Genomic DNA, 26,512 nt, shown 5'->3' with positions numbered 1-26,512 from the left:
TCTTTCACCTTTGATCTCACATTTTCTCTGGCCACTCAGGTTTAACCCACGGGTGAAAAGAAAATCTTTCAGTACTCTTAATTCTACACACTATCAGAGCATTCCTTCTTTTTTCCTGTCTTGTTAGAGCAAACTGAAATATGAAGGATTATTAATTTTGTTTCAAAAATACCAGTGATAAATACCTTTTAAAAGAAACAGTAGGTAGACAGTTGGTATTCCTGACCTCCCTAATATGTACTCCCTAGGCCCTCTTCTGCTTCTGTACTCTCAGTTAAGATCACAACCAAACAAAAATTGCTTTACCTACTAACACTTGGGGACACAACAATTTCAAATAAACCATAAAATGACTAAGAAATGTTCCATTCCATAAGATGTGTTCTGGGAGACTCTTGAATAGCAACAAGAACTTTCAGCAAATTTACCACTGTCCACTTTGTGTCTTACTTCTGTATTTACTTCCTAACTCCATTGCTACCACAGGTGACCAATTTCCAGGTGTCTGTGAGAACTGTGAGGACTCACATGTCCTGTACACCAGAAAGAACATGATGCAAACAATAAAAGTGGAACTTGGGCATCTGGAAAATGGTAGATAATACATCTGTTGCCATATTTGTTGTTTAGTTGGCTAGATTCCTGGTTTTGTATGTGATCCACATGGACCAGAAGACCTTAGATACCTACACAGGTCCCTGTAGATGCTGAGTGTGCACACCAAGCACATATGAAATCATGTCAAGGGCTTAGGCAGGATAAATTGCTGTCAAACACACACATAAACCAACCCTACATGCCTACTTTGGGATTGAGGGATTCCAGCCAAGAGAATCTTTAACATATTACTGACTGTTTCAATTGCACTGCCAAATAATTTGGCCTCAGCATCAGTATATTTAAAAAACCAGGGATCATATTGCAGCTATGGTGAAAAAGTATGTGAGCCAATAATGAAAACTGACAGTGCAGCAGTGATATTTGGAAATAAATTCTTCCATTTGAGTAGGAGACTGTCTTGGAACCCCCTTTAACGATGATAAAGTCCCAGGGAGAATCATGAGAGCCAAAGCAGCCACAGAAGATACAAGCAGCATCCCTGAAACAAAAGACTTCCAGCAAAAGCAACACATATCCCAGCCATAATCATTCTTAATAGCTGGACTATCTGGACAGCTTAGAGTCATCATGTCAGGCATCTCAAATTCCATATGTACCATCTCTGGCTCTCTGCTAGGATAAACCATCAAAGTACACACCAAATGCTGATGAGCACGTTATCAAATGCACACCATGGAAGCTGTGACTTTGCAGGCCCACTCAGGCCATGCTCTCAGGATGCCAAGCACAGATTATCCAAGTAAGGCTTCCCAAATGTTCCAATGATGTGCTTAACATGCATTTTCAATTATGTGGCATCAATTCCATCATGTGGTGGGCCACAGGTGAAAACTGCTGGCAACAGCAGAGAGTGTGTGTGGATATCATCAAAGTTTATCACCAGAAATGATTGCTGCTGCACTGCATGGAAGCCAACAGGAAAAATCAAATCACAACAAGAGCATTCAGCAAGTTTCACATGAGATACCTGCAGCCACCAGGGCTCTGTGACTATCAAACTAATTTCTTTAAAAGAAAAAAAGACACATAAATCATCTCTCAAACAGATGAAAGGCTTAGTCAGAACAGCTGGGAATCTCAAAGTACTTGAAGCAACCAAGGGACTTCAAATGTGTTTACTGAAAAATGCCAATCCAGTTTCTTCTTCAGGCTTAAGAAATAATGGGGATTGAACATCCTTTACTTGAACTCTATGGTTGTTTCATTTAATGCAAAATGAATGTAGAAAACTGATTCCTTTACTTTGAATATCTTGCCAAAGATACCTCTGAAGAGGACCAGACAGGAAGGAAATGAAACTGCTCGTTCTCTGGAACCAGAACTTGCTGATGCAAGATTCCAGTTCCCAGGCCTCTTGAAAAATGTTCTTTACCAAATCAGATGAGTGAAAAATACAGTGCAAACAACTCATTTATTGGAAGTTCAGGTGATCTTTACCCAACATATAAATGGGAAGAACATTATTCCTCAGAGAGCTCTGAAGACCTGTTCCTTCTTTCTAAATATGCATATCTATAAAAACTCCCTTGACATATAATACGCAATTCATTTTAAAACAACATCAACAACTCAACAAGCTCACAAAAGAGCATTGTAGGCAAGTTTAAAAACCAGTTTAAAAACAAGAACAAAAAAAAACCCCAAAACAATGCAATACACAGCAGATGCTCAACTCCATCTTGGGAAAATTTGTAATGAGCCTAACTAATGTTATGGTGGATAACACAATCAAAAATATGTTGTGAAATATTGTACAGCTTTATCCCACTACACTATTTAAAATTTGGAATCACCTCTAGAATATGTTTGTCCTCCCATCCATATCAATCTTTCTATATTTTAGAATCCACAGGCTATCTTAGAAACTTTATATTTGTGCTTGAAATACAGCTAGTCATAGCTTACCTGTTTTCACAGAATCATCTTTTATAGCACTGAAAACAAGTTACCAAAAAACCTTTTTAAATGAGACATTAAATATTTGAGAATTGTTAAATTCTGAGAAAAATTGCTAGGCAAGGCTTTATTTTATTTCAGAGGAACAAGATTGCAATCATATAATGCATACTAACAGAACATTCTGTAACCTCCTCTACAGCTATTAAGATGAACATTAGATCAACTTTTGGCCATAAAAGGAATCTATAAAAAACTGATCAATAATAACTTAAAGAATATGCTCTTCTCTTGTTCTAAATCAGACTATTTAATTTGTTTTTAAATAGTAATTATGGAACTATGTTAGAAAGAAAAATTGTGTAACCTTAACTAGAAAGCTAATAGTTCTTGTTAAATCCACTGTTTACTCAGAGAATTTAAATCAGATTAAGTTGCTTTGAGATCTAAAGTGAAAGGGATCATTTCTACTGATGACACATTTTTTCAGGTACTACTGCTGAATCAGCACTAAACTAATGAGGGCTGAATAATTTGCAGATGAGTGAAGCGAGCAAGACCACCTTTACTGAATAGCCAACTACCACTGAGGCTCAAAAATCTCCCCTGATTCTTAATTATGCAAATTACTGAGGAACTATATATCTCTTTCAAAAAATGCATATGAACCTTCATTTAAATTCCTTTTATTTTGGATCTCAAATTTTCCTAGTTTCTTCTTGGAATTTCTTCTTTATAGGGGACATTTTTAGGGGGAAATTTGCATTCTCAGGCATCCAAAGTGAGTTGAGCTCCCCTAATCCTGAATGTAGGAAAACAGTTAAACTAGAGCTGAGCTAATGGACAGTCAATGCAACAACTGCAAAATAGAGACAAAGTGCTAAAATAATTTATTAGACTTCTAAAACCACAATAGGAAAGTGGGACTGGTTTGAACTGTTCTAAAGGGAGTAATTCAGAAACCAAGAGTAGATGTCAACTTCACCACAATCACACACATTAGAAAACCACAGAAACATAGAGCCCTCAGAGAATACTTGGAGCTAACAAGGAATAACATTGCTATGCAAAGCTCACTAATTAACTGCAACCTACACTCAAGTGTAATTTATGAAAAAGATGCTTAGCCTTGTGAGCCCAGAGTCAAAGGAAAAGTTGCAAACAGTTTATATAATGAAAGGCTTTGTGTATAACTGTTCTCTTCTTCCTTTGTGCTTACTACACCAAAACTAAATCTTCTCAGAATTTATTGCATGCTAACAAGAAAATTATTATTTTTAGTTAAATCCCACAGTAGCAAGCAAACTCCCAAGAGAGCTAATTGCACTTTTAAATGAATATACAACATTTGAATATTAGCAGGAACAATAAATTAACCTCATATTGCTGTTTAATCTGTTTTTCAGAGAAATTCAAATCTTCCCTTTCATAATATTTTGCTTACTAGGTCAATAAAGGCATGTAAGAAAAAAAAATTAAGTGTAATTTTTCTTTAGTGAGGGAATCTGCAGCCTATCCATTGTGTTTACTTTGGCATTCTTTGACAGAATTTAATTTATTTTTCATGAACAATACAAACTTGACTTGAAACTGCTGGTAATAATTTTAAAATACATTTGCAAATCCAACAGTGTTTTGAGTTCATACCACACAGATCTTTGTTTTGTCCCTTTCTTTTTTACCAAATGAATCTTATCTTTTATAAGGAGGCAACCTATTGATTTCCAGTTTAGTATTGGGATTAGGAGAAATTATTTATACACAATGAAGTTTGGAGAGGGGTTGGAGACAATGGCAGCCCCCTCCCTCAGAATCTTCCCAACACATCAATGCATTATTCTAAACATGATAAAGAAATTGTCCTAAATTTGTCCCAGAAGAGGGACTTTGTGTATTAGGAAACAATCTACAAAATCACATGATGTTTCTATTAACAATAAAGAATGCTGAAGTCCTCCCAGGCTGTAATTTACTGATACTATTTGACAGTTTGTAAAGTACACAACAGCTACCTAAGTTGCTTTCCATTTCTCAGCATAAGAATACCAAATAACAAGGAGATAAAGTCAGAATCATATTCTTATTTCCAAATGCTGCTCTGACACATTCATTAATCCTGAAAATTTTTTTTGTTTTCAGGTGAAACTGAAACCTTTTTTTCTTTCCCAGGCTAAAGATTTTAAAGCCTTCAACATTTAACCACCCAAGTCAAACTCCACTGCAGATAATAGAGATTAAAACCACAGTGTTCACCTTACAGCAGCTCTGACTCCATTTGTGAACTCCCCACCAGCACCTGTTACAGAAAAAAGCCATCTAAAATGAAATCTCACTCTTTAAATCATTGTGATTGCAGTTGGAGAGGGAAAGGCAGGCAAAAGAAGATCAAGAAGTTTCAGAGAGCCTCTGTCACACCTGATAACACATTTAGGATGTATCACACTGAGTAAATGCAGCTGGACAGATAGATATGAATGAAAAAAGATCTTTTCTTTTCCAAGTGCCACTGAAAACACCAGGATAATTCATGGTAGAGTTTCATTAGAGGTTCTGACAGCTAAATGATTGTTTAATCCAAGATAGATTATTTTAAAGTGAATAAATTTGTCTACAATTGCTTAAACTGTATTTGAGGTATCTCAAATTTACATCACCACATTGGCTCAGGATGTGCTTCATTTAAATAAAGATATGCTCAGCAAGATGTCACCTTGCAGAAGTTCTAAGCTCTGAAATGTAAGAAAAATCCTGTTTCCAAACACTAAAAAAAGCTATTTCTCATCTACATCTCAAGCCAGTAAGCCAAAATCAGTCATATCAATTATCTATCACACTTTATTAGATTTGAAGGCATCCTGCGCAGTATTTTAATAGGAATCAGGGGAAAGGAAAGCAAAAAAGAAAAAAGGTGGTAAAATAAATAACCATAGCAATCATGTTGCCAATATAATTCTGTTGTTGTTTTTGTTTCAATTACATTTTCAACATTAACTCATCAAAGAGTGGGCAGACAAAATGTGTCTCAGGGCTGCAGTAAATACAATATCAGGGAAGAACTTCTGACACTGAATGATTTCTCTCCTTCATTAGCAAAAAAAAATTAGAAAAAAAGTTTATTTCTAGTAAAAAATACTTTCTCTGTCCAGTTCCTATATTTACTTGGGAAAAACACAAAAACCTCAAGTACATAACCTATGTTTGAATCTGCATTTTGCAGTGGAATGCTAAAAAGGATAAAAGAGTATTTTTGTCCACAACATGTGTCCCTAACATCTTGCTCTCAGATTCAGAAATAACATAAAGGCAATCCTTAACTGCTATTTCCTTTGAATGATCTCAATTCCTCTGCAGCAAAACAACTTCATGAATCACATACTAGTTTGATATAAGCTTTAATTATTATCCACAATTATCTTTCATTTTCCTGTAACTTTAAAACCATGAACTACTTAAAAATTTGAGGATTTTATAAAGACAATGTGCTGCATGTTCTATAAAACTAAATACACATTCCCAAAATGCACCTTGCTAAGAACTGATTTGTTTGTAAACATCAGAATCATATTCTGCGAAAACATCCCATCTGAGTGTGCACTGCTGGGTTTCATATTTCTGAGCATTTTTACATTTCATATACTTTAACCAGGGATTTTTAAACATCACAATAAGTATTTGAATATTTAATTGCCAAAAAGTTGAACCTGACCACCCAGGGAGAGATGATTTTCCTTCCCTTCTCTTGTTCCACAGTTCACAACAGTAATATGGATCACTTTTCTGAGGAATATTCCGGTGGCAGCTTGCTGTATTTGCCAGAGGCATGGAAGAATTTTCAGCTCTCTCTCTCTCTCCCCATCATCATTAGAGAAAGCTAATTAGCTCCAGCTAATTCCAGTGCTGCTGTGCAGGGAATTGATACATGTTTTACACACTAGTGCAGCTTCTCTGTGACCCTTTGATCCCACAGACCAGTTACAGAGCAAACTGCCTTTTCTGGAGAAGTTACATCTATACTGGTGCTATGCATCTCTATTGCTGGACCCTGCCTTTGTCTGTGCTGAGGTTCAGAACTACCTCTATTACAGCTGAAACCAGGACACAAAATCAGTGTTCCAGACATTCTCTTGAGCAAATACTCTCTTCTAAGTAAATAGAAACTTTTAGCATTTAAATCTGGTAAGGGGAAACCTTGGGAGCTGCTGTGTGATGTTTTAAATCTTAGGATTTTTTCAAACCTTAATATGCTACACATGACGAATACCAGTCTTTAGCACCACTTAGCACATTTCTTTGAAGGCATAAACTTTCCTCTGTCTGGACAATACCCTAGAAGAGATTTCTCAAAGCCAATTTGTTTCACATAAGCACCAATTACAGTTCCTCAAGTTACCTGAAGTGTATACTTCTGTATTTCATCCAGAACAAATTCCACTTCTTTTGAGGTTGTTAATGAGGCGAGATTTCCACTCAAATTGTAGCAATACAGTTTGGCATTGTCGTAGCTTTCCCGACTGGAATTTATGTGGAGGCAGGCATCTCCAATGTGATTCCATCTTTCCCCACACAGGTGAGCTGGTGCAAAAAGCATGCAATTAAACCTGATTCAGAAAAAACTTTTAAAAAACCCAAGGGAGTCTGAATTTTATCTTCCTGAGATCATAAATCTAAATTGCATCCCACACTCAATTTCCCTTCTCACATCATGTAAATTCTGAAATAGCAAGTATCATCAGACAGAATACTGTATTGTTACAGAAAGAAGCTTCTAAGAACATAAAAAATAATTATAAGATATATGCTAAGTTTCAGCATAATATTTTTATGCCATTGCTTCTTCCTTGTATTCAGAATTGAGCACAAGTAAATATTAAGATAAGATTATGTACATAAATAATAGTTTAACAACTCATTTGTTATATAAATTTCAAAACCTAATGGCTGTCCTAGAATTAAGAAATCACAACTTTACACTATCCTTGTTTTATCATACCTTTGCATTTATATTTGCCTAAATACTAATGCAATCCAAATGATAGAAAATTCAGATAACATCTCAGAAAATACTTCTCTTCAATATTTTACAGCATTACTTAGACTCAGATAACTATTAAAAGATAAGTAAGAGCAACTGTTATAGTCAATCTACAGAGATTACATAAATAGAGTTTTGAACTGCAGAGAATAACTTGTGATTTAATGAATCATGTCTGTAAAAAAAAGTGTTCATTAACTTCATCTGGACATAAAGATCAAATGGAAAAGGTTCTGACATCTAACTTTATATATGTAGTTATGAATACAAAATAAATACTATTTCAGAATGTTAAGAGTCACCTTCTGAGAACATTTCATATTAGCATTTTAATATTCACTGCTTTCACAGTAGTACTAACATTACACAATCAAGAAACCAGATCTTGGGCCCTATCTGCACAGGAAAATTAAAGTATAATTGAATGATAATTGTTAAGGTAAAACCCCAGCTAGCAAAAGGAACAATGTCAGTGTCCATGGAGCAGTAAAGCCCCAGAATGTCCATTCAGCTCTGTACTCAGGGCTCATCTCTGCCTGTGCAGAGGCACAGTCATTGTGCCTTCACTAATGCCATTGTCTGCCCTGACACCATTCAAGGTAGCACTGACACCCCAATCAGGGCTGAAATCACATCTGGCTTCACCTGCACAGGCACAGACAGGCAAGAGGAGCGAGCACAAATAAAACAAACCCATGTCTGCTCGTGAGCAAACACTCTCTGCAAGGACACAGGAGCTTCTCTCAGGTTTGAAAGCAGCTGTGAGCAGCAGTGTCCCCTTACCAGGCAGGGCCTGGCACTCCTGCTGCCGCTGGTCCCACTGGCAGTTGAGGTGCAGGGAGCAGCTCTTGCAGCTCGTCAGTTTATTGCAGATCTGCTCATTCCTCACGTGACATTTCGTGTAGTTTTTAACCGACTGTAAAAACAAACAGACAAAGCAGCATCTCAAGCAGACATCTACTAAAAGAACAGAAGTCAAAATGGAAATACAGAGCAGGTAGATCCCTCCCAGAAAGTCATGGCCACCTAAAAAGCTGGGCTGAATTTAAGCTCGTTATGAAGAACACTTTACCAGATTCAGAATGCAATACTGGAGCACAAACCACTCCACTTGTTCTACACAACTGAGTGTCACATTGAAGAGGCCAATTCCCTGTACAGAGAGCAGGAAGAGCTTAAAAAACTAAAATAAATATTTATTTCTTAGATACTTCAGGGTAATACTTTCCCTAAATGATTTCCTCCTTTGCAGGTTAGAGCAAGAAAAATAGTCAAACAGAACATAAAAAATGGCACAAGGTGCAAAATAATTACATATAACTGACTGAAGGTGCAAGAATATGCTCCACACACAACACAAAACCAGGGATAACTTTATTCCTGTGGTACCTTAGCATAGAAGAAAAGCAGTAAACACTGAAAGAATTATTACCTGGGGGTTTTTATTGGATTTGGTCAGTGTTTGGTTTTTTTCCTGAGAACTGAGGACTTCCAAGTTAGACATTTTGAATACAAATCTTTCTTTCCTCTGCATAGTACTTTTAATTAAGACATTGTATTGATACCTTATTTAATGAACTGCCCTAAATCCTGAGCCAATTCATCAGCTCACCTATAAGGCTCTCTCACCCAACTTAATTTCAAGGTAATAATTAAAAGTAAGTCCTAATGCAAGACAGCTTTATACTCACAGAACAGTTGAGATTGGAAGGGACCTCTGGGAGTCCCTCTTGTCAAACCCTAACAAGTCTTGTCTCTCTTAAACAACAAAAGATTAAAATAATACATGGCAGCAATAATGGATTGCACTTGGATAGCAAATGCATGATTTATTGAAAACGTTGGTTCCTTTCCTTTCTATTAGTGTCCAGGAGTATGATTAAACAACTTAGAAAGGGACTGCATGACAATAAGTTACACAGTGGTTGGTACTGGAATATGGCAGAGATAGGGCAGGGGGGAGAAAAGCCGTCTCCTTTTATTTCTGTTTTTTTAAAGTCCTGAAATAATGCATTTGTGAAAGTGAATTCTCAATCTCACACAAAACCAGCTTCACTCCATTTGAACAACACTGCTGTTGAGGCATTTTATTTTATTTTATTTGTTGCCTTTAATGGATCAGATGCCTACCAGAAAGTTTGTTTTCAGCGGTCCTGACTTTTTTCTGTTCTATAGGGAATGCTACACTGTGAAAGCAGAGAACCAGAGAAGCAGGTGCAGGCATCTGCACCACAACACAAAACAGAGCCAAAGGCAATGCCAGCAAGTAACAGACTTGTTACTATCTAGGCCAAAAATGCACACAACAGTAAAGCACAAAAAAAACCAACTTCAGTACAAACCCACATTTAGTTTCCCTCAGTCATGAAACAAACTCACAAAACTTCCTGAGAGATGCTTTAAAGTGCATTTTAGAGCACAAGTAACCACCCTCTGCTCATTTACATCTGCTCAACTAACACTCACATTTAACATTTCATTTTGACATACCCTTAAGCATTCAGATTTCTTTTTTAAATTATATACTCTTCAGTGGTATTACATACAGATTACAATTTTCCACCTAAGCTGAGATATTTGTTCTATTACTTTCTAATCATGAAGCTTGTTGTGTGCTAGTTATTTAATGTTTAAAATAAAATTCAAAGTACTAGTGACTGTTCTATAATAATATTCTTTGTTGTATTCCCTTATTCCCAGCATTTATTTCCCTTAAATCCAATTTAAACACTGCTTGCCTGAAAATCTCATTAGTTCAATGTAGATGTGACTCCAATAGGTAATTCATATTAACACAATATTAAGGTTATAACTTAAACTACCAAACCCAATGAAATTCAGAAAGATGACAGTCCATCTGTTACAGAACTTCTATATTGCTGTAGGATATTTATAATGTTTACACTCCAAAGCATGAGTAAATCATGTTATGTATAAAGCCTCCCTCATGTCTGATTTACTTAGATTTTTTTAAGTACTGATCCTGATATTGTAGTATATAGACAGACTTATGAACTGCAGTGATTTTCTGAATATTTACTGGAGAATGAAAATACTACAGTAGTTTATCTTAGAATTTCAGAAATCACTATTAAATTATGTACCTCTCTCCTCCTCCTGGATTTTTTCAGGTTAACAGTATAACCTTGTCTAGTTCTCCTAGAGTAAATGTAAATTATCAATTTATAGATTCATGGATTCACTATTATTTCCCTGAAGCTACTCCCAAAACTTGCTATTGGGTACTTCTTACTCATAAATTTTCTCTGTTTCCTCCAAGACAAATTTGATTCTATTCATATTTCTTTCTATTACTTTATATATTTTCTCTTGACTATTCTTTGAATTCCTCAAATGTAGGCAGATTACCATGATTACTATTCTTGGTATTACTATATCATCCAGGTTCTCCTATTGTGAAAGAAGGAGCTTTCTGGAAGCAATCCAAACACGAAAAAAAAAATAGGGATTCTTCTCTTTAAGGCACTGTGTAAAAATATTTATTAATGTAGGACTGTAGGTCTTTTTGAAGCCTCCTCTAGTATCCCATTTCCTTGGCAAAATGCTCTTTATCATCCGATTCATGGATTTGACAATGTTTGTTTTATGTTGCCACACTCAGATAAAGAATTCTTAAATCACACCCCATTCTAGGCTGTGTTTAGGCAACTGTGACCAACTGGGGCTTTGTTGTATTGCACATGTCCCCACATGAACCAACACACAAGAAATTCAGTCAGAGAGGAAACATGAACCCCTTATAGGAACGTGCTCCCCTTGGAGCTTCTGAAGGCCATGACATTTTCAAAAATGCAATACTGGGTGGAGGCGGAAATAAAATAATTCAGCTATGCCTCAACATACTAAGGCTCTCTTTAAGGCTACTTAATCAATTCTTTTTTCTCCTCAGAAATTAAGCAAAATTGATAAATTAAATTTTTTATTCTGAAATTCAATCTCTCTTCCTCAGTAGAGAAAACTGCATTTTATTGCAATCAGTCAGCCCTCTCCAGCAATTTACCATTTTATTTGGTAAAGTACAAGAAGATTCTGTCTTCATGGAGCTTACTCCTCCACATACTATTGCATGAAAAATGACATCTTGTAAAGAAGCAGCAATATAAAATGAAATTCATCTCTCCCACAAAGCTTTTCTTTTTTTTTTTTTCTCCTTTTTTTTGGTAAAGACTTGTTTCCATTATAAAATATAGTCAATTTTCTGCACAACATGATCAGCAGCAAGGGAGTATCATTTTCATAGGATGCAAGATAAAGCATTTTATGCACAGACATAGAGGGTGAATACAGTTTCATAAACATATTAAGCAGATCCATATCAACCAGGCATTGCAAGCTTCTGCTTGCAATGACATCATATATGAGTGTGATATACATACATTATCTGCATGATCTATACCTTGATGATGCATGAGTCTGCACAGGAGGAGAATACAGTGTCCTGCTGAAGTGCTGGCTCACATCAGAGGGTGAGGACAGGCAGGTGAATGTGCATCATTAGTGCATTAGCACTACTCATTAAGTCCATCTGTCCAACTAGAATTACTTCAGGGAAATGTTCATATTTCACAGGCCTTCCAACCAGCAGAGTAGCCACACTTTGCAATATCTGCCTTGCATCTATCTGTGACCATGAGGCCAATGCCAAACTGGTTGACAGCACACCTTTAGTAAACTGGCCAGTTTCCTTGAGGCAACAGCAGCAGATTATAGAACATTATTGTCATTCTCATCTGGAGTTCTATGATCTAAGTCATAAATCAAGGCCTTTGTACAGCTGCAAAAGCTCCTTGTGATGTTCCTAAGTCTACAGCTTGTTATCCCCTATTACCATCACAGTGCTGTCACAACATTTTCGTTTGTGGGCCTAGTCCAGAAGTAGCAGTCTATGAAAATGGATAATCAGCCTGATCCATTCTGATTTTCCACATGGTGCCATTCTGTTGATGCTATTTTTGTGGGTTTTATCGAAGATGCAAAATTCTGCTTCCATCATCTCATGGCCAATAGACTAATTTTACAACAGCCACCTCCCATTTATGATAGCACCTCTTTCCAGAAGTCATTTTGATGAATTTTTGCTACCCCATTCCTCAGTAACTACAGTAACAGCCCTTGCTATCCACTTCAAACCCAAAATAAAAGACAGGAAATTATACAGAGCAGACTGGAGCATCGTTTGCTAATTAAGCTGACAATCTTAGTCATGAAAGGTTGTCAAAGAAGGACACTGAACCAAGAAGTTTGTGCTAAAATACCTAGTGCTCCACATTTATTAGGGATCATTTATTAGGAATGAAGATGGTCTGCTCCTTAGCAACTATTCCTTGTTCAAGAGCTGAAAACCACAGTTAGAAAATTAGCTCCTAATGGAGAACAATGTGTCAGGAAAAGAAGGGCCCTTGAAGATCACAAAGGAAACTAACCATTAGTGCCTGGAATGTGAAATCCCTCTGACAGACTTATAACATGACTACTGATGAATTTGTGTCTGCATTGCTTTTATTAGTAGTGACTAGCTACAAATGCCAGTGATTAGAGCTGGCTGTGCTCACCCTGAACAGGCAAGATTTGAGTCACAATCAATCCAACTCACACCTTAATTTGTCTGGAGAACAAGATTGATTTGCATCAGGTTCAAGCCAGAGAGCAAGATACTTTTACTAATGAAACTGTGTCAAGGAAGGATTTTGAACTCAAGTACAGCCAGGTGTCTATGGAGAGCTTAAAAGTGTAAGAAGGCAAAACTTATAATGCTAAAACACTATTATAAGCTTGACGAAAAGCAAATGAACAAGCAAGAGATGAAGCAGCTGGTGAACAACAACATAAAGTATAAAACATGGCACTAGGCATTATTAAAAAGGGAAAACTATAAAATTGCATGAATCTATGTGATCTTATGGCTTGTAGTTAAAAAGATCAGTAAAAAGCCACTGCACCTCATGATTACAGAAGCTCATATTCCTTTAATGAGATGGTAAGTGACTCCATGACAAAGAAAAGCATTTCTATGACAATCAATGATCAGAAGACCATGACTAATGAGACTGGTCTGGTTGTGTTTGAAAGGGGAAAAACCAAACAGTACCCTTGATGGGATTCCATGGTTTCTGCCTGCCTACTGTACACCACAAAAGCACAAAATCCAAGTTAATGACTATGACTTTTCGAATGTCATTAATTAGGGGATAAAAGTATTTGTCTTCAGAAATATATAGTAGACAACCCTGAAGAATACTTGTTTTACTCTGAAACAGATTTTTTTGCTGAAGTCCAGCTCTGCCTTCGGCAACACTTTTAGCTCAAAAGTCTGGAATACAAGTTTGTTTGTGCTGAAAACAAGCAACTACTAATCTACTACACCTAGAAAAGGAGAAGTATTGCTAACACGCTCAGATTTGCGAGGACTCACCATGCTGCAGTTGCTGTTTGCTGAAATGCACTTCTTGTCGTCGCACCACTGGCAGCCGTTGGTGTTGGCGGTGCAGCTGGCGCAATCCGCATACCGGTAACATCTGTCGTCGGCAGCAGCTGCCACACAAACCAAACAGAGAAAAGGAGAATAACACCACGTTTCTGACACTTCCTCAGAGCTTTTCCTGTTGCAGCCTTCATTTGAACTCTAGCCATTCATAAGGGTTTAAGTTACTGTAGGAAATTAATTCTATTCAGTTAATAGGATTTGCGCCTTTAAAAATTCCTTCAGCAACGACTTTATTTGAAGGTTCGTAAGTCTCATATCAACTAACGGAATATTCACTGATTTACAGCATGAAAGCTTTCAGCACAATGCAAAAATTAAGAGTATGAAAAACTTATTTCAAGTATTTTTCCTTCACTCTTTTAACATGGAAAATGTTTTCTTCAAATGTAGGATTCTACAAAAAATATTAGATGGCTATGAAGGAAGACGAGATAAAAGCAGTAAATAAAACAATCTAAGACAGATATGAGCAAGACATGGACATTTTAAATCTTTGTAAATTAATTTCTAAACCTAAAAATGACCGATAAGTTAAAGCTCTGTCCTTTAGCTACAAAAAGTATTTGAAAAAGAGTTAATGTTGTATTCTTAATAATGGGACTTGGACTAAAATTTAGGCTATGTAAAATCATTTAGGACACAAACTATTACTTCAGTTTAAAGGAGGCAAGGTTTTAAAAATCATCATAATGCAAAATAGGAGCATTTGTATCATCTCCTATGCTGATTACTGTGTTTAATTCCTGTTTGGTTTGGCTCCTCCTTTAGTTTCAGGTGTGTGCAAGCTTAAAAGATTCTCCTGCCAGGAAAGTCTTGTCATCCAAGAATCGATCTTTTGAAAACCACTAAAATTTCTGCTTATCCTTTAAATATTGACCATCAGCAGTTTCGCAGATGATACTCTCAACCAGGTAACAACTGAGCCAAGTAATGTAAAAGAATAAATGAAAAATTGGTTTTTGGCAAAAAATTACTACCTGAAACTGGAAGAATATGACAGCAGTGAAACAGTGCTGTTCACATAACTTCTGCGGAATTGGAATTATACAGACCTAATCTCTTCCATGTTGAGTTGTACTTTATTTCCACTGCAGCACCTGTACTTGAGAAACTGTTTTAACTTTTTAATTTTTCTTCAGCCTGTCTGTGCTTTGTTTTGTTTGGGTTCTATAAATACCTGTTGCTATGATCAGCTTTTTATAAAATCTACTTTTATCTGTATTACTTTTGAATATAATGCCACAAGTTTTTTTTCTTTTTCTATATAGATGGAACTTTCTAGACTGTAGATCTCAAAGTTCTGACACTGTACAAAAGCCATTTTCCAGAAAACTGTACCTGGATAATGTTTTTGTTATATCACGTACCTGTTTTTTCCTGAGTTTGAGACATTACAGCCAGTCTAGAAACAAGTACAAGCTATCAGAAAAATAAAATGTCTTGAAGTGTTGATTAATAGCAGTGCTAGTAACTTTTCAACAAACATTAAACACAGACTGGCAGTTTAATTGTATGGCAGTTTGTACACACAGCACATAGCCAAAGTCTGCGAAGCAATTTTACACTGTGCTGAAAGGAAAGATGCACAGAAAAAATAGTAGGTGCATGTAGCAGGGATAAATATTCTGTTCATGTGACATATAAGAACAACACTTTCACAAGCAATTTATTTGTGACAAGCCAAAATGCTTAGGAATAGGTTGGAACAGTTATTCATAACAGTAAATTGCTGTTTCAAACAATACAGCCATCACAATGCCACAGAGAAATTCATATGACAAACTTGAACTCATCTGACACACTGCAAAGGGCTTGTTTGCCTCAGGTTTTTTTCCAGCTGTGCCTGCACTATATTCTTCTGTACAAATGCTTCTGTTTCATAGGTAATCTGCTTGAAGCAGTGATGCTTTCCTCTCTTACTGGCACTGGCACACACAGGTATAGGAGTGCCATATGCCCATAACACCAGCTATCACTTGCAGTGCCCATTTGTGCTCTCAGTGTTCTGCTCTGCTTTAGCATCTTAAACTTGTGCTCTTTTGCATCTACTTCTCTGCATGTAAAATACCAAAGGATTGCACAACTGAATTTTCTTTCCAAAAAACAGATCCCTTGCACTGGGTATTCTCACAGGGGAACACTCTTAACATTCCAGTCACCACCTCCACGTGGTCACTTCTCTGGGGGTTGCCCACCCCTATCTCCTACACTGCATTACAAGCCTGACTAGAATTCACTTACCTGTTTTCTTGGGACATTTTGCTCTAAGGATATTATTAGCATGTCCAGATTCCCAAGATTCACAATGTTTCTTGTTCCACAGGCACCTTATTCCTGGACGAGCATTTTTGCACAGCTCTTCATCTCTGAATGCTTCACAGTTGGGAGGCTTGTACACGAGGATGTCATTCAACAGAACACTTGAAAAACCTCCAAATATATACATGGACCTATTGGAGAAAAGCAAGGAAATTTAACTGTTATTGTAGACACATTTTCTTGATTTCTTGTCTGACTTGATGCACAATTAAAAACCCACATACTATCATCAAAAAAATCTTATTCTTTCTCTAATAAAGACTCTATCAGTGGTTCCTTTATTGATTACATTTTCAATTTATTTCTCCATGGAAGTTGAGAGTTTAAAAAAATTGCTGAAAGCAGCCTGTGCATTTATTATGGAGTGGGATATTCAAATATCTGGGAAAAAAATTAAGAGCTTTGAAAGAATGCAGTAATTTTTGCAGTTCGATATTGAGAATAAAGCATGAAATACTGGTCTGCTGAAAACAAGAACATTCTTTTCAAGACAGGCAGCAACAGTTGGCAAGATGGATATTTGTTTTTGGTAACATTTCTGGTGCAGTAGCTGCTGACACAGGAAGTGAAAATTAAACCTGAATCCTCACCCTTCTCATTAAAACTAAGAACTGTCTCAGGTAAAAGATAGTAATAGAAAGCCTCTATATTTGTTGTATGATATACTCTTAAAACAGAATTAATCACAGAGTTACCAATAGCAGAAATCTGGAGAGTGTTTTGTATTGCACTGTTTTGGTATCAAAAACCCTTCCAAAAATACCACTGTGTTCTTAAAAAACAAATACATTTTTAATGTAATTAATAGAAAGTGACAGTTCTCAAAGTATCAGACATGGCTTAGATGGCATAAAACACACAAATCATAATGAAAAACTATCAGTTGCTGAATTCATTAATTCCAAGTAATTTTGTCTTAATAAATAAATCTGTTCATTGATTAATGTCAAGTGCTCTGTGTACATACTTACAATTTAGTGCTATTTTTGTTAAAAGCAGTCACACTCTTATTTGTAGCATTACTCATTACCTCATTTCTGACCTCTACAGGATCCTTTCATACAGGATCCATAAGTTGCCCACAAATACTTCAGTAGTGACTTTATTAGTGTGATGCATAATGTAGCAGAGGTACAATGATCTATAGCACTGCAACTTCAGATACTAGGCCAGTTGGCAACAAGCAAAACAAAAGCTGACAAGGTAACAATATACATTTCTTTAAACCTCACTATTGTTTTCTACAACTTTTCCAACTTAATATCATCTAGTTGCTGGCAGGCTTTTCCTCCTTCAAGTGGTAGAGATGATGACTGTATCAGTATCATCAAAATGCTCCCTTTTCCCCAACAAATTTTAGTTACATGGTTATTTTATGACTGTAGAAGAACTATAGCATACTGCAAAGAGAAAAAGATTTCTTCCATCACACCTAAGTGAGGGTTATAGTTGATACCAAATATGAAATTCAGTGTAGCCCTCAATGCTGAGAAAACACCTCAGTACCCTGGAACATTCGCCTAAAATGTCACTGAACAGATCCCCAGCAGACTGGGGATTAGCTGTACTGATTACCTGATGAGCACTACTTTCTTTCCCTTTTAACAAGTTATATCAGTTCTGTTATTGAACCATACTTCACTTAAATGTGACTTCTTCTACAGGTTTTTCCTTCAGAAAAATGGCAAGGAAAATTTAAGAGACACTTCATTTACCCATTACTGACAACAGCAGTGTGACCAAATCTGTTGACATCTCGATGCAGATTAGGTTTTGGTAAAATCTTCCATTCATCACAAGCTGAAAGACAAAACACCAAGCATATATCAAATAATTTGAAAAGTTTTCAGCAAAATACATGTGAAGTATATTTTAACCACTCAAGGATAAATCAACTCTACTCCTTTTAGATGCATTTGTGAGTAGATGCTTCAAGAACCTGTCAGCAACACTGATCTATCCTAATATTTATCAAGACCATAGGACATTCACAGAAAAGTCACTTTATTACAGACACAGTTGTCTGCCTTCACAGCCACTTTCAACACCCACAGGAACAAGCCCTGGCCATTGTTGCTATCAAGGCATCAGTCATATTGCCCTCATGTTTACACATTCTCAAATTAGATAAAGGGTTTCAATTTATAAGTATTTAATGGAATATCTATGGCAGTGAACTCGGTTCTTTTCTTAAGTGTTTTAAGATAAACTATCACTCCTCCAGATGTGCAACCCATCTCATTATTGTCTTACTTTTGGTATCTTGATTTAAGTATGCTGCTAATTACTTTCCACATACTTGAGAGGAATGCTGAATCAGGATCTCCATGTCAAATTAATTGTTCAAGCACATTTCTTTTGGAACTGCTGTACACAAATGAGGTTTCAGTGTGGTTTATTTTTTCTTTCCTGACTAGAGTTTTAGTTCTTTAGAATAATTACTCTGCTCTTCATTATTCCCTACTTAAACTTTACTGACTTCATATATTCAAATCCCATAGTAAAAGATATAGGGAGCATCTACAGATTGAAGCTTCAAGGAAGTGAAGAGTTTTTGCAACTTAATTTGGGTAGAAGCATCTCTCAGTAGTCAGATCATAACGCCTCACTCCTCAGCTTAAAAAACCAGAAATGGATAAATCCAGGAGGAACAAACTGTCTTTCAAGCTGGTCTCATTCACAGTGTCAGAACAGCTCAACTCTGCCAGTGCTGCCGTTCTGGCACTTCTAATGCAGGAAATCATTCACTGAGAAAATTATTGACAGCAGCACCTTGTGCAGTCAGCATCCTGTTAGCAAAGCACACTGGAACACCCTGTGCAAGGTCACACGAGGATGGACTCGGCCCCAGGAGGTGACAGCATGGCACAGCTATGGCAGCAACACCACTGAGTCTACTCAGGCTTCCACCAACCACAGCCTGAACCCATCAAGAGAGCCAGTGTGAGACCATGGCTGTGATAAATAAATCAATTACACCTCTTTAAAAAATGGAAACAGAAACTAAAAGCACATTATTACTGGAGTAATGCAGATGGCTCAAAGAGCAATAATTTTGACATCAGGTGGTGAACTCCATGGAATTAGCAGTGTGAAGAAAGTATAGCAAGTTTCATGCATGGTCTTAGCAATACATCCCAAAATTCTGACTTCTTTCTCAACTCCTACCTTCTATCACTATCATTGTTAACATTATGTTATCATAACACTATGGAATTATTAATACACTTCATCTTTCACAGTTGTTATTTTCTTATTTTCGCTACTTAAACAGTGGTGAAAGTATGCACAATGCCAGAGATATAGTCCTGAAACATTTTCAACCAAAAAACAAGCATTTTAACAATTGACCTGCAAAATCTTACTGTTACACTTTAAAATCAAGTCCTTGATGCTGTTAAGTGACTGCACATTAACAGACACAGCACATGTGAGCTCATGTGCCTTTAATGGTAAAGGAAACAATTTAGGAAACCCACACTAAATTTCTATCTGATTTTAAAACCCATACTAAATTTTCATCTGATCTTAGGAAGTGTTGACATTTATTTTCTTATTTTTACAAACATACACATTATGAACATATAGTCTTTCCTGTACTTAGAAATTTATTTTAGAAAAAGTGGGATTTAACACCAAGGGAAGATCATAAAACCATATTAAAGGCTGATTTTCAGATGAGGAACCCCTGAGGGCTGGAGCTATAATAATTCCTTTCTTCCTGATGGTATTTTTCAAACTGGCAGGTCTTTTCAATAGAGTACAAGAAAAAAAAGAGGGAGGAAAGCTTATTACAAATAGCCTCCCCTCTTATCTCCTCCTAGACTTCTCAATAACTACTGAACACTGAATAGAGCACTGTGCAGAAAAATTCTTTTGCTCAGCTTTCAATTCCTGATGTGAGTTTCTCTGTAGAGTTGATTAATACAAAATACAGATAGCTAACCAACTGATTTCTGTTGTTTTTCAGTAAAGAATCAAATAGAATTCATCCCTGCTCATCATCTTCAAACTCTCTTTGAACAACTCTAAGCAACCAAATTTCCAGAGTTTACTGTACTGTTCCAAAAAAATAACAAATGGCAAATGTAATATGATTTGCAACATGACTTATCAATACTACAGCATTCTGTGTGCTGTGTGCATTATATTAAGTCTAATAATGATGGTAAAGGTAGCAAAGAATAACATCTTTTCCTCCATAAAATGTTATGCCCTCAAGGCATTTTACTGATAGAAAGTGGAAGATAGTTGTATCTCTTCTATCTGCAACCAGGTACAACACACAGCACATGGAAACACACTCTGCTTTTAACAGAACCAGTTACTAAGCAGATGAAGAAACAATACTATTCATTCCAAACTTATTAGCAGAATTTTTAGCCACTGAAAAGTACAAGGAGAAATAAAAGAGGTTTTTATCTTTCTATTACAAAAGCTTCTGCTTTAAGAATAAGCTGTACCACATTACAACATTAAAAGAAAAAGTTTCATCCTCCTCCCTGGTGTAGATTAAACAGTTCCCAGTAGATACAGAAGTGGCTCTGTCAGTGAATAGCCAGTCACACACATTTCTGTGATGAAACACCACAGAAATGCACTGGATTTGAAGCAATCCAGCTGAGAAAATCCCCACTTGAACTTTGCACAGGGTATTGCTCTCCAGAGCCCTCACTCCAACAGGTCAGGCCTCAGCACATCTCATCTACAACCTACTGGCCACACTGCATTACTGACATCAGAAAGGATGACCTGGACATTTCACAGGAAAGCTTTCAATGCTGCAACAGTAATCATACATTACTGGAAGGTTTCTCAGTCTGATTTTATAGGGGGAAAAAAAACAAAAAACAAAAAAAAACAAACCCCAAACAGAAAACAACCAAATAATTTCTAATCAACATTATAGTGTCAGTAAAATACTTAAACACAGAATTTGATTTTTAAAATTTAACTAATTAGGCTTGCCAAAATGTCACTGAACAGAAGAATAAAAAAATAATAGAAAAATAAAAATAAGAAGAAAAGGTTGTTCGGATAGTCTTTAAAAAAGAGGTAACCAATGTTCCATACTTCACCTCCAGGATCACATTATTATTTTGGCACTGGCAGACTGATTTAGTGACAACCTCTTAATGCATTCAGAGCTTTGTTTTAAGAGAAGGTATATAAAACCTTAAGGTACTTAATGCTTACATTTATCAAATAATTTCTAAATTTCAAACTATTTAAATACTTTGAACTGCCAATGTATTTATTCTGCTCAATCACACTGCAACAATGCAGTGCAGCTTTATGTGCTACACAGAATCCAATGCCAGCTTATGTTTCTATTTTCTCTTTACATATTTCTAATAATTATTAAGTTCATTTTTCTTTTGTAAAAGTAGTAAAGCTGGTTCTCAACATATGGACACCATTACACCTCTGTCTGGTTCTTGTTTATGACTCTGGACGACTAAACACTGAACATAAACAGCTGAAACGTCATGAAAGTTATGTACTAGCAGAAAACTTATTTTCTGAGTCTTTCCACTTCATAAATATTTTTCATTAATCAGTTAATAAAAATCTCCTTACTCTCAGGAAAACACAATAGCAAGTATGTTCAAAACAGCATGAATCGAATTTAAACTCTGGAGCTAACATCTACAGCAGAGTCTGTACACATAACAGTGACTCCCTAAGCAGTAAAAAGAAATCAACAACCTCACGCTTTGCTATTAAAGGGAGCAATTAGTGCATTATATTATTATGGCTTTGCTCTTCTAATAGCACAGCAATATGGAAGTAATTGCTGTTACAGACTGCACCAAAACTGCATTTATAACTTAAGGGTTTAGGAACTCATAAAACTTAATCTTTCACAGGCACTGATTTACATTTTCTTTGTGATGGCACATTGATACCCATTTGTAACTCCAGAAAGATGGAGAACTGCAAAAATAGATGTGTTCATATTGGAAAAAAAAATAATTCACAGATCTTAAAACTACTTCATTTTGTTAATGGCAAAGACTAAAGATGAAAGAATTTACTTTCCAAGCAAACAATTTATGAATAAACAATTCATTTTTATTACAAAATACAAGCAATAGGTTTGATTACAAGTGGAACTAAAGTCAATCTCATGAAATCATTTTGAATTTTTTTTCAAAATAGGAAAATGTTTCTAAGCTTTGCTTGAATATCCTAGAAGAAACTTAGTACTTCACATGCAATATTGTCTTTCATAAGCAATTGAATTTGCATACTATTTAATCCATAATAACAAACTGAAATCCAGATAGTAACAAAAGAAATATTATGGAGTATATTATTAGTGTAAACATATGGGTTATTGCACTTCTCCCACAGATCCAAACAACGCAGAACCCCAAACACCACTAAGAGAAAGCACAGAACAGCTGCCATGTTCCCAGGATTTCAGGTTTTGGCTTTTATGGAGATTCCCTGACCATAATTCTCTGCACATATCAACACCTTAGCAACTGTCAAATGTGGAACAAAAGGACTAAGACTGAATACTTCAAAACTCAAACTTAAGGAACTTAGGCATGCAGAGATCTATTTACTAACTGCACCATTTTGGCCAGAAACTAAAATAAATATCCCAAGTCTTTAAAAAAAAAGCTCTTATTTAATTGTATTTTAATACTGGTCTCAGTAGTTAGAATTGTTTTAAACTCTGACTCTGTGTGTCTAATAATCTATTTTTATCTGCAAATTTTGCATGCGAATACTCATAAAATATAATCGAAATTATTTTTCTAAGTTCAGCTTGGAACAGAAATGTAAATTTTAAGCATATGGGAGCCCTTGTAAAGAAAAGCCATAACCAACATCGTTCAGAAAACTGCAGGTCAACCCCAGCATTCAAGAATGTCCCCAATGCCAAGCTTCCTCTTTCAGATTAATGAAGCAATAACAGCACAGTTGGAAAATACCTGACCTCTACAAGAATGACCCTCTGTGGTTTTTTAAGGGGCTTCCAGAGCAACCCAGGGGCAACCTGGTGGTAAAAAAATCAAAGCAGAACAGAAGTATACCAAGGCCAGATTTCTAAAGCTCTTTTTCTTAATGTAGCAGTATTCCCATCATGTATTTACTGCTGTATAAGTCAATACATCAAGTCACATTAAACTATGAAAATCACAGCATCATAGCAGTTTTTATAATGTCTCCCCATCTCTGTGTCTTCACCTTTGACAAATCTGCAGTAGGTATTTCAAATTACTGAACTGAGCTCTTGACTCATGACACATTTAAAGGTCTAAAACTTGTTATAGACTAAGCTCAGAACTTAGAGAGCAATGACTGACTCAGAAAAGCAGAGGGGGGAAAGGTAACTCTGTCCCAAGCTTGGTAAAATGGATTGCTCTCTGGAGAGACTTCTCTCTGTGCCTGGACTAGAGGAGGAGTGGGGATTACCAAACTGAATTAGAAACCAACCTTTCAGAAAGCTGAGCTTGGCTGAGATGAAGCCACATGAACGGTTACTCCACATTAATATGAAAAGCAGTGTTTTCATGGGTAATAAAAAGCTGGAGCAATCTATCCAGAGGATTATGTCACATATAATAAGAGAGATAATCAAAAGTACTCTCTAGCCCAACTTGAACATAAATAGCATAGGCTCTATCTCGACGATTCAGCTGCTTTCCAGACAGCACCCATTTTTTACAAGACAAGGCTAACACTCCATCACTTGCAAGGTATCTAGGAAATGTGATGCTGATAGCATCGTATATTTTTTTCTTCCAAGCATTGTTCAAAAACTCATGATACAAAGTAAATAAGATTCTGAAATATACCTATTGCATAATTATTTAATTCTTTATAAAATATTTCAAGTTTTCTGAAGAATATGTCTTTATCAAATATGTGCTGTGAGATTTGTTTCTAAGTTGGTAAAATGAATATTACAGAAGAATAAGTCTGAATCAAATCAGTCCTCATATAGTCCATTTTTAAGATTAATTACTACATCCAAAGAGTGATTACTACATCCACTTCTTTTGTACTTCATCAGTTTCATAACACATGGAGAATGTGACTTGCAAGAGAATACAAATACCAAATTAAATACAACCAACTAGACAAAACAAAATATCATTCTACTTAAGAAAAAAATAGTATAAAGCATTTTCATGAAAGATAAAAAACTACCAGTGTGTGAAAGTCAGAAAGTTACATTAATTCAGATCTTATGACTCACACTATTGATCTCTAAGTGCACATTTACAAATAAATGTAGACCAATAAATAATACTATGCTTCAAAATGAGAAAGGAGCCCCGTTTCATTAAAAATTAAATCCACATGTAGACTGAAGTGTGAACAAAAATCAATAGCTGACACCATCAGATGCCCATAAGGAGGTATGGAATATTCAATAGAGGGTTACAGTAAAAACAAATCAGCTGTTTTATTTATTTTACTTATTTTATTTTCAGCTAAGGCATTATTTGCACACCCATTAAAAATAGCAGGAATTAACCCATATATGTTCCATGTACTGAAATTAGTCATTATTTTTGTACTAAAGCAAAGAAATTGCATTGGTATCTACAGTGAATGCCATAAAGAGCCATTAACTAGTCCTGAAAGAAGGATCATGTCTCAGCCTCTTCTACCACTGTAGGCAGCTGATAAACGCTTGCCAAAAGTAGATCCAGGCAATATCCACAGGCCATTCTCACCAGGAGCATGCATGAGTGCATTTCCCAGGCTGCTCTGACACATTTCCCTTTTTTTGGCTCTCAGGACAAGAGACTGTGCTTTTTGGCCCCAATGTGTGCTGTATGATTATACTTGAATTCCAAATACGAGTGATATGTTTATATTTAAAGCCTATGCATAAAACATGGATACGAACATCAGGGAAGGGAGAAACTATTTATGGTAAAAACAGCAGTGGCACAAGATAGGAAAAAGATTATGGACTCATTAAATTCTCTTCTATTTATAGCCTCCACAATCCTATAAGGAGGCTTTTCCATAAGTGTACAGCTCAAAGGGTTGGAACCACTCACCAGAATGAAAGCTGACACCCACTCAGTCTTGCCTTATCACACAGTTTTCCTCCAAACTGTATTCCTATCATATATTTACAAACAACAATCTTTTTTGCTCTCAGCCAGTCTTGTGAAATTAAATATAACACATCCTTTTATCATCTCCTAAAGGCTCCTCATGCTTCACTGAGCCCTAATACCACTTGCCATGCAGAGCCTTTTTTCAGATTGTCTTCCTTAAAAGTGTGTTGCCAAAATACTGAAAAATATTCAGGGCCTTGAGAATGGCATGGATGCTGCTACACCTTGCCCCAAAAACCAAAATCTTTAGACAAAATGGAACAAAAATCTGTAAAATTTACAAATAAAATGAAGGTGTTTGGGATCAAACTATAAAGACTCACATTAGCTGGACTTGAGAAAGCAAAACTGTGGTATTTAAAACCAGAATGAGAAAAAACAGTACAACACATACCTATATCATATGAAAGAAAGTCAGCAGAAAAACACTTAGCACCGTTGCTCAGGGAAGTATCATTATGAGTGTTTCCACCAAAAACAAGCATAGCTCCATTGATTAAGACAGCTGAATGAAGGTATCTTGCAAAGCCGCTCTCTTTCAAAATAGTCCTACAAAACATCAGAACAAATACATACTAACACATGAAAAACTGGAAATAGGCATCAAGAAAATTTCTACATGAAAGCGACACAAAATAAGAAAAACAGTAAACTATAGTTATTACTCAGTAAATAAAATGACATTTAATCAGATTGCTTCTAGCATTATCCACTTTCTTATGACACAAAATATATATACATTTATTTAAAATATGACACTTTTAGTTAAAATAAAACAGTTTGCCAAATAATATAGCTGAAATTAGTTTTAACATGTTTCTATTCTTCAGAAATGATATGGTAAATTTTACTCAAAACTGAAAGAAAACTCATTTATAGCATTAATTCCTATTCTTATATATACTTAGCCATGTTAGTTTTTGCTCAAGAAATGCAATAAATAATTCTTCGGACAGCTAAAATAATCTTTAGACCATCCTTAAAATTACAAAAGAAAAAAAAAATTCTAATTAATTGAACACAGACCAGAAAAATAAATGG

At 35.9% G+C, this 26,512-nt stretch overlaps 1 protein-coding gene across 2 annotated transcripts in view; it reads right to left on the bottom strand.

Moving 5' to 3' along the window:
* ATRNL1 (attractin like 1) overlaps nucleotides 1–26,512 on the bottom strand; it is a 429,920-nt gene that overhangs the window by 329,257 nt on the left and 74,151 nt on the right. For both annotated transcript variants that reach the window (XM_058028925.1, XM_058028926.1), the window contains exons 10-15: nucleotides 25,866–26,020; nucleotides 18,089–18,173; nucleotides 16,296–16,504; nucleotides 13,983–14,101; nucleotides 8,333–8,465; nucleotides 6,908–7,089 (exon numbers count right to left, since the gene is read on the bottom strand). In XM_058028925.1, the coding sequence (XP_057884908.1) occupies nucleotides 6,908–7,089; nucleotides 8,333–8,465; nucleotides 13,983–14,101; nucleotides 16,296–16,504; nucleotides 18,089–18,173; nucleotides 25,866–26,020 (883 nt within the window). The remainder of the gene's footprint in view (nucleotides 1–6,907; nucleotides 7,090–8,332; nucleotides 8,466–13,982; nucleotides 14,102–16,295; nucleotides 16,505–18,088; nucleotides 18,174–25,865; nucleotides 26,021–26,512) is intronic.

Source organism: Melospiza georgiana, chromosome 8 (genome assembly GCF_028018845.1).
Source record: "Melospiza georgiana isolate bMelGeo1 chromosome 8, bMelGeo1.pri, whole genome shotgun sequence".
Lineage (NCBI taxonomy): Eukaryota > Metazoa > Chordata > Aves > Passeriformes > Passerellidae > Melospiza > Melospiza georgiana.
The sequence above is the reverse complement of the archived record's forward strand: the minus strand, read 5'-3'. Positions and strand labels throughout refer to the sequence as shown.